The sequence below is a fragment of the Magallana gigas genome, chromosome 6 (genome assembly GCF_963853765.1).
Source record: "Magallana gigas chromosome 6, xbMagGiga1.1, whole genome shotgun sequence".
Taxonomy (NCBI): domain Eukaryota; kingdom Metazoa; phylum Mollusca; class Bivalvia; order Ostreida; family Ostreidae; genus Magallana; species Magallana gigas.
Window position 1 is genome coordinate 14,544,263 of NC_088858.1, and position 9,537 is coordinate 14,553,799.

A 9,537-nucleotide genomic window follows, 5' to 3' on the forward strand; every position below is an offset into this window, starting at 1 on the left:
TTTTCCTCCGGCTCATGCACTATATGTCTCAAACCCTGACTACTATTTAGGCATAGTACATGCACAACACAACACTATTATATGAATGGTTTAGATGATAGACATTCGTAGGAATGATATAAAATAATTAAGCAACATTTTGATAATAATCATTCATAAGATATTAAATGTTACAAAGTAAAAGTTTGTGTCAAATCTATACAATATTTAAGCGATAAACGTCATAGTTCTTGTCCGTTTTCCGTCCGAACCGCGTTTTAGCAACACCCGGAACTGCGTGCGCATACATGTAGTCACTTATATATATATATAATTATGTGTAATTTCTTTCGTTGCACATTTCATGTACATGTACTTCATCAGACGCTCCCTATCTTCACACTACTAACGCATCGTATATTATAGATTTGCAAGCCGAGAAAAGAAAGTAATCCAACCATGCAAATACTACAATGGGTTTTGCTTTGCGTTGTAGGTTCCATCCAAGTAAAGTACTCCTTTGCGGTAGAGGAGTATTTTAAATCATGCCAGGATAATAGTAATTGCCCCGACAATTCTGAATGTGAAGTTATTCCTGGTATTGCTGAACAAGTGAAGAAGTGTAAATGTAACGATGGTTTCGACGCCGTGGATTTGCCATTTCAATCTGATGGCCAAACCGTAACCATTTGCGCAGGTACGTAATTGATAGCGACGAAATATCAATACTATATGAAATGTTATTCCCTAAAACTAAATTAATTTACTAACCGATCTCATAAGTGTGGACCTTTTTTTATTATCAATATGAATATTATTGTTTATTGTAAGTTGAACTTATTAAATCACCCATGTCCGTTTTTTGAGGGGGGGGGGGGGGGGGCAAACGGTTTATTTGAATTCTGTTTACCTAAACTAAAACAAATACTATTACTTATTAGGTTAGTTACTGACTCACTACGGAAATATTATTGGGTTGATCAATCTCATAGATGGCGAGGCGAAGCCGAGCCGTCTATGAGATTGATCAACCCAATATATTTCCATAGTGAGTCAGTAACTAACCTAATAAGTGTTTTGTTTTCCCGAGGACTATCAAGCGTCATATTCATTCACAAATAGCGGTGATATACGCAAAGCCATGTACAAGATGCCTTACATTTCGTCCAATTAAACTCATTTAAACTCTTCAAAATTATCAATACCACCTTTCAAATACGCTTAAAAAAATCTTTGCTTCAGCCATATTACTTACAATGTTTTGTTGCTATTCAATTTTAAACTTCTGCAGAGATTTGAGCAAATTTAGACGCTGCCATTTTGTTCTGCTCCAGACACAACAATGTGACGTCAATATTCAAAGGGCAACTACTCTAATTTAAAAAATAATTCCAAAGGGCCACTACTCTAAATATTTTAATGACTTACTATAAACACGATTTCTGTGTTAAATAATATGAAATATCGAGATGAATAGGTGAGGCGGCGGCCAATGACGGCCATATTGCCTAATATTAATCCTCACAGAACCTACATAGAGATATATGAGGCAATCATGTGCCATGTTTAATCCAATGAAAATGTGACATTTCAGTCCGAGGGAAAACAAATTGTAATAAAGAATTTGCAATAGGATATCATTCAAGATGTGATTTTTTTGGTGTAGTATAATATAGGAATTTGTTGTTACTTCAGATCTGGGTTTTTGCAGTCCGTTCGACAATTTTGAGAATGACTGTGGGGTGAACGGGCAATGCAGTGTGATTGTGGATGAATATGAACGAATTAGAGCCGCTTGTGAATGCTACATTGGCTACTACGGACCCAATTGTGAAGGTAAAAACAATCCCTATATTCCTAGCCCTCACTGGGTATAATACCCATGGGTGACTATTGCACAAGGAAGAATTAGTATATAGAGTATTTTCAACCAGACCTTGGGTTTTCTCAATAATTAAAATTCAACTTTTTGCATCAAACTAAATTGGAAGTATTGTTTTTCTCTAGCGAAATATACACACATTACGTAGTCGCGGAATTTAATGAACCAACATTGGATGGCCGTCAATGAAATAGAGAGGGCTATGTCACATGTTTCTGTTTGACACAACTACCCGAAGTCTAGGATCTTGTTACATGTAAAACAGCTCTAGAGCCAAACAAGCTTTGTTGATTTCCATAAGCAATGACTGAATTGCCCGATATTAAATGAATAATGAAGTATTGATAATAAACAGGCCTATGCCTATGTCACATTTCTGTTTTACACAACTACTAAAAGTCCGGGGTTTTGTTGAAATGTTTCTTCTCAAAGACCATTCTGTATGTTGTTCCGATGGGGCTACTTCGACCTTTGCACTTTCGCCTAGAGGGCGAAGATGCGAGAGTGCGAAGTTGCGAAGGCGCGGCGGAGAAGGAGTAAAAGTGCAAAGATGCAACGGCGAACATTCTATCTACATTCTCATTAGAAATATGATCATGTGAATTTTTTGCATGGAACCAAATATTTCTTTGCCTTTAGTCTATGTTTCCATAATATCACATTTGCATGGATAAACTCAGAAACAATAATACAAATATGTGTAAATCTTTATTGGAAATTTGCGATATATTCTTTTTATATATATTTATGATTTCTTATGAGAGAAATTATAAAATAACAAATAAATATATAAATTTCTGTCTTCTCATATATGAACACCATGATGAGTCTCCCGTGGTTTAGCGAGAATGCAATGCAAATCAAAAAATCTTGATGATTTCTGGAAATTTTTTTTTTTAGGAATTTTTATTGATTATTAATCAGCGAAACTTTTTTTTTTTTTTTTTTTTTTTGTGAGTGAATATTTTATTGGCTCAACAATTATGGTACATATATTTTAGAACATAATTCAAAACGTTTCACAATAGAATAAATGATAAATAGCATGGAAACAGATCAATATACGAGTACCTTGGACATGGAGCTAAAATATTAACATGGATCTAAAATATACGTGCTTCTTAGTTTTTAACATGGTAGAAAGCATTAATCAGCAATCTTCAAACAATCCAGACAATCCATATAATACTGAAAGACTACAGTTTATAAGTTAACTAATATTGGCTGCCATAATTCGTAAAAAATGAGCATTTGATTCTTCGAACAAAGATAATTTTCTTTCGCATGAAGTTTGTTTCTTAGAAAATTTTTAAAAGCAATGAACTCAATTTGTTTGCCAAGAGATTTTGAATGAATTAGATGTATAAAGCATTTTCCAAGTAAAATTCAATAATTTAGTGGAACATTTTTTACTTTGTAGATACCAAATATGACATCTTGCATTGTTAAGTGATTGACATTTTCTATATGTTGTTGCCACCAATATATTAGATCTTTCCAGAAAATTTGTATGGTTTTACATTGGAAATATCTATGATGTATAGTGTCAATTTCATTACAGTTGTCTGTGTTACAGTTCGGACTTGGAATCAATTTCATATTAAAAAGCGACTTGTTATGTACTATGATTCTGTGTAATATTTTGAGCTGAAGAGATTGTGCAACACTGAAAAGGTAAATTAAATATCTTTTTATTATCAGAGACTGGAATTTCTACTGCAAATATATCTGACCATTTTTGGATACAGAGAGTAATTTCCTTACAACTGTTAATTAAAATCCAATATGCATCTTTACATTTTAATTCACTTAATGGTATAAGTTTTCCTTGAACAGACAAGGAGTGCATTATATTCCCTTCGCTATGGGGAGGATGTGTTTTGTCTTTGACATGTTTTTTCCAGTTATTTGGGATAGAGGAAAGAAGACTGTTGTATTGAAGAAAAGAGGGTTTAAATTTAAATTTTTCGTAAAACTCATCTAAGGTTAAGAGAGAACCATCATTGTTAATAATATCTTTTAAAAACATTATACCATTTTTATACCATTCAGAAAAAAAATATTGATTTATTGTCGATGCATATAAAATTGTTAAACCACAAGCATTCTGTAAAAATGGGTGGGTTTATGCTGATTTCATTCATACAATTTCTAAATATTTTCCATGAAGTAATTATATTGTAATAAAAGGTAGGTAACTTAGCTGGAAAACTTGGCAGACTACATCTTGTTAAGAGAAGATCAGTAATTTCTATTTTACTAAAAAAAAGCATTAATTAATTTTTTCCATTTTGCATCCCTCTCACTAAAAAATCTTTTGATCCAATTTATTTGAAGTGATTTAACTTGAATTTCAAAATTTTGGAGGTTTTAGTCCACCATCAGCTAACTTTTGACAGCTAATAGTATATTTTATTTTAGGGATCTCCGAATTCCATATAAATTTATTTATTTCTTTTTGTCCTACATTAATTATGTTTTCTGGTATTGGAATGACAGAGGCTAGGAATACAAGTTTTGACAACGCTAATGTTTTCACGATTAAAATTTTCCCTAAAAGTGATAGATTGCGCGTTTTCCAGAGATTAAGGGTTACTTTTAAATCCTCTTATTTGGTTTTTAAATTTTTGTCGAAGGCGTTATTTTCATTTTCACTATTGAACCAAACACCTAAGGAGAAAAATTCCCCTCTGGACCATTTTACTGGCAGAGTGCCTGGTTTATAATTTCTTTTTGATCCTATCCAGATTGCTTCTGTTTTATTCAAATTTATTTTTAGTCCAGATAATTTATAAAACCTTTGCATAATGTTGAGAACTTCATAACCTGACTCTTCATCACTAAGAAAACAAGTTGTATCATCAGCAAGTTGACTGATTTTAAATTCAGTTTCACCTATTTTGATACCTCTTATGTTTTTATTTTGTCTTATTGCTATTGCTAAAATTTCTACACATAATACGAATACGTATGGTGATAGAGGGCAGCCTTGTCTTACTCCTCTACTTAAATTGAAAAAATTTGAGGTGTATCCATCATTAATTATACAGCTAGAAATATCAGTATATAAAATTTTGACCCAAGACTTAAAACTATTTCCAAACCCAAATATACTAAGAAATTTTTCTAAGTAATACCACTCAACTGTATCAAAAGCTTTTTCAAAGTCTACTAGTAAAATCAAGCCTGGGATATTTTTCAAATTTGTATATGCAATAAGGTCTGAAATAGTTCTAATATTTTCACCAATAAACCTTTCTTTTATATAACCTGTTTGATCAGGATCAATTAATTTTGGTAAACTGTCAATGATTCTGTTAGCTAACACCTTTGCCACTAATTTATAGTCAAAATTTAGAAGGGATATAGGCCTCCAGTTTTTTAAATTAGTTCTGTCTTTATCCTTTTTGGGTACTAGAGTGATGACACCCTTTCTTTGATCATATGACATACACTTTTTTTTAATGGAGAAATTTATATTTTCAAGAACTAAGTCTTTAATATCACTCCAAAAATATTTATAAAACTCTACCTGAAAGCCATCGGTTCCTGGGGTTTTATTAAGTTTGAAGTCGGATAGAATTTTAAGACATTCTGATTCCTTAATTTCACCTTCACATTTCTTTGTCTCTTGTTCAGATATTCTAGGAATATTTAAATTATTGAAAAAGGTTAATTCATTTTTAGTTACATTTATTTCAGATGATTTATATAAATTCTGATAAGTTTTTTGTTTTTTTTTATCTACATTTATCTTCATTATCTATCTACATTCTCATTAGAAATATGATCATGTGAATTTTTTGCATGGAACCAAATATTTCTTTGCCTTTAGTGGATAAACTCAGAAACAATAATAAATATGTGTAAATCTTTATTGGAAATTTGCGATATATTCTTTTTATATATATTTATGATTTCTTATGAGAGAAATTATAAAATAACAAATAAATATATAAATTTCTGTCTTCTCATATATGAACACCGTGATGAGTCTCCCGTGGTTTAGCGAGAATGTAATGCAAATCAAAAAATCTAGATGATTTCCGGAATTTTTTTTTAGGAATTTTTATTGATTATTAATTAGTGAAACTTAATCGAGAAAAAATAAAAACATATTGGTGATCTTCAAGTACCAATGATGTTTAAAATCTATGAAACATAAGACGGAAGATGAGTACTCTTCCGGTTTTCGTTATTAGAGGCAAACAATTCGAGTCTATTATTTTTATATACATATAGTAAGTATATATATACATGTACATGTAACTTAAGTTCATTTTATCGTGAATTTAGTATATAATTAGTATAATTTGTTCTTCTTCCAGAAACATCACCTTCGACCAAAATGCCGGTCATTACCACTAGTAAAAAGCCAGGAAACATCGGAGCCATTCTTCCAATCTTAGGGAGTGGGGTCCTTTTCCTTGCTTTACTCGCCGGTGGGGCCGCTGCTCTAGCGTCCTCGGCTGGATAGAGGTCATACCTGTCCCTTAATGCCACACAAAATCCAATTCTGGATTTTATTTTGCCTTTCTGTCAAATAAAAGTCAAAGGACTATGTGCGGTTTTATGCATTTTTTGCCCCCAAAAACAAAGTTTTAGAAAGAGCTTTAAAAATTAGGTGAAAGATATTTAAAACCATATTGGAAATAAAGGTGTAAAAGGTTATCACCACAGTGACGTCATAATGTAGAAATGACGTCATGAGGATTGCATTATTTTGATAAATTGATGTTTTGTAGCAAAATATGGGTGTTTTCCGATGGTTTTTCGACTCGGAAACATCGAACGCAGGCTTGCTCAAGTACAATTTTTTAGTATAATGTCGCACTTTAGCAGACCTGCGCTCTATACTTCCGAATGCTAAATATAGGGCAAACATGAGAATATTTTCATTTGTTTGCAAATTTGCGGGAATTAGGTCATTTAGGTGACGTCATAGATACAATGAGCAATGGTGACTAAAATCAAGATTTAAGTTATAGGCATCCTCTATACATCCTCTATACAATGATTTGTGAAGATTTTATTTTTATACGACGCTATTTAAAAATTGGTTAAAATCGGGGGCAGATATTGACCAAACCGCACATAGTCCTTTCATATTAGAAAATGTTCTGTCGTTTTTCTCTCTGCATTTTTTTGGGGTATTGTTTAAATAAATTGGTTTCAAGTGTAACGTGTGTCCAGCCGAGCGGTTGCTATTATTTATTGGGACACGTACCCGGTTACACCCGGGATTCTGCAGAGCATTTTATCATAGGCTAAATTGGCCTGTTGTCTTTCAGGCTAAAAACGAACTGAATCAATATATTTACGTTGATTACTTTAATAAATTTACTTAATCAAGATATTTACGACGATTCGCACTTAATCAAATATTAATTTCACATGGATTTACCTAAGCCCAAATCAACCACCAGTTTCCCCTTGTTAAACTTAGTCCGATTTCCCCCGTCCATTAGCCCGGGCTACCAAACTACCCCTTTACCAATGCCCCCAGACAATTGGCCTTACCAAGGGTTCTGGCTACTGACCTGAGGTCTCTAACCAGTTGATTTCCCCAGCTCCCTTTGACACTGGTGTACAGGCTTATTCAGCCTGTATTGCCAAGTGTCAAAGCTGCGGTGGTTGATCAACTGGCGCAACCTATACTATATAGCTTCTTCAGCCCTACGTATCCTTTACTTACTCTATGCTCCTAGAGATCTTCTCAGTCTGGCTGCAGTGATCACACTCCCTGATTCTGCCGACTACCGCTGTTTATATAGCCTCGAGACATTCCATTTTTACTTCCAAGGGGGAACAGGCTATTACCATGGAAATACCCTGTACTACCCTATTTTATTTAATTGGTACGACCTGATTCGTCACACAAGTTTATACACGTACTTCTAAATACATGTGCTTTACAATACTGGTTTTTAAAATCAGTTTTTCTTCGTTCCTAAATTAAATCTAACTATGATATTTCTTAATTTTTGTTTATTGGCCTTATATTGACCCATTCCTGCTGTGAAAAGAAAATTACAGGCAGTATCGGCTATTTCCGAAGACAAACCTTGAACGTTTTACGTCTGAAATATGACGTCATAATGTAGACTGAGCACGCGACGTTTAGTTTAACTTTGACGAATGGTATGAGTAGGCAACCATGGAGGCGGATCCTACTGTGTGCGTTTTAAATAGATTTAATCATACATAAATCAAACTGCACTGTGTTAAATCTGCGTTCGGTCCAACGGTCACACATATTAACATCAATTCTCTGTAAAAACCAAAATTTTACTATAGTGTCATGGCACGCATGATCTCAGATTTTCATGACACTTTCTCAGGTGATTGATACTCATAAGGTATGACATTATCCACCATCAAAATGATGCCCATTACCTTGGTTGCCATGGTAACCAATTTCATTCGTTTAGGGCCCAAATACACAGTTTTTGAGTTGGAAAATAAGGTAAACTCAAAGTCACAGGACAGGCTCATTTATAAATTTTCAAGATATTTCACACATAATATACATAGTACAAATTATGAAATATAGATGTACATGATACAAGAGAAAAAAAATCTCAATGTCCTTGTTCATTTTAAAGCTGGTGGCTCAAAGATGGCCAAAATTTCTAAATTTTGATATTTCAATTTTCACCCTGTATTTTTAAAAGTCTCTCAAAAATTGCAGGCAAAGAAAAAAATAGATCAAATGCAAATTTTAAAACATATTAATATTAAATATTATTTACAAAAACTAGAGCGGGTATCTTTTTCGTTTTTGTTTATTTTGCTTCCAAAATTTGTTAATTTGACACCTTCCCAACCCCCTAAAAAATTTTATCAAATATTTTTTAAACAATAAGTTGATCATAAAACTCTTTTAAAATACTTTTTTTGCTTAAATAAATGAGAAATTGATTAAATATTTCAAAATATTTAAAATTCAATGTATCAGGATAACTTAATTTGGCTTTATAAGAATTGTTACTATATATGTTTTGCAAAGGGCAGATAACTCCAAGCAAGAAAGCCTATTAATTGAGTTTTAACAAATTATAATAGCATAAAATCCTGTTTTTAGATATTTTCCATCAATGAAATAGGTTAACTGCTTGAATAGATAACAATATTTATGATTTTAACCACTTTAAGAAGGCTTAAATTGTGTTTTTTTTGTATGATAAAGGGCAGATAACTCCAAATATCAGCACAAGGGGGAAATGATATATCTTTTCAATGCAACTCCAGAAATAAAAAACAACACTTACTTAAAAACTAATAAATAATTCTTCAAATTAATATTCAAAATATATTCCAAATCATGAAAATAAAATAAAAATACACAACACAGTGACAATAAATTAATGTTGAATTGCTCAATATTTTAGCGAGTTCAGTTTGTTTATTATTTGTTCATCTAGCATTGTATGTCTGACTGTCTTGCTGGTCTGGGTATTCACTGGACTGTTCTAATCATTTTCCTCAACACTCTGCAATGTTGAAAAAGTAAAATATTACATGTATGGATCATTTAATAAAATCATGCATTTACAGGAACATGTATGTATTTCGCATAAAATACCACAACAGACATGTTCAAATGTGACTGAATGTTTTGGGGGGGTTTTTCAAATAAGAAGCAAAACCCTGATGTGTTTATGTTTACATGTAAA

General features: G+C 32.4%; 1 protein-coding gene across 1 annotated transcript; it reads left to right on the top strand.

The window, feature by feature from the left end:
• Positions 1–350: 350 nt before the first annotated feature.
• LOC105331880 (uncharacterized) lies at positions 351–6,684 on the top strand. Its single transcript, XM_034470328.2, has 3 exons — positions 351–676; positions 1,675–1,815; positions 6,190–6,684. Exons 1-3 carry the CDS (start codon positions 439–441, stop codon positions 6,336–6,338), a joined length of 528 nt encoding a protein of 175 aa, XP_034326219.2. The 5' UTR covers positions 351–438; the 3' UTR covers positions 6,339–6,684.
• The last annotated feature ends 2,853 nt before the right edge of the window (positions 6,685–9,537 follow it).

Excerpts from the sequence above, each read along its gene's own strand:
- LOC105331880 (XM_034470328.2), top strand. The coding sequence starts at position 439 with ATGCAAATACTACAATGGGTTTTGCTTTGCGTTGTAGGTTCCATCCAA. Across the intron at positions 677-1,674 it reads AACCGTAACCATTTGCGCAG|ATCTGGGTTTTTGCAGTCCG; the intron begins GTACGTAATTGA and ends TTGTTACTTCAG. Across the intron at positions 1,816-6,189 it reads CTACGGACCCAATTGTGAAG|AAACATCACCTTCGACCAAA; the intron begins GTAAAAACAATC and ends TTCTTCTTCCAG.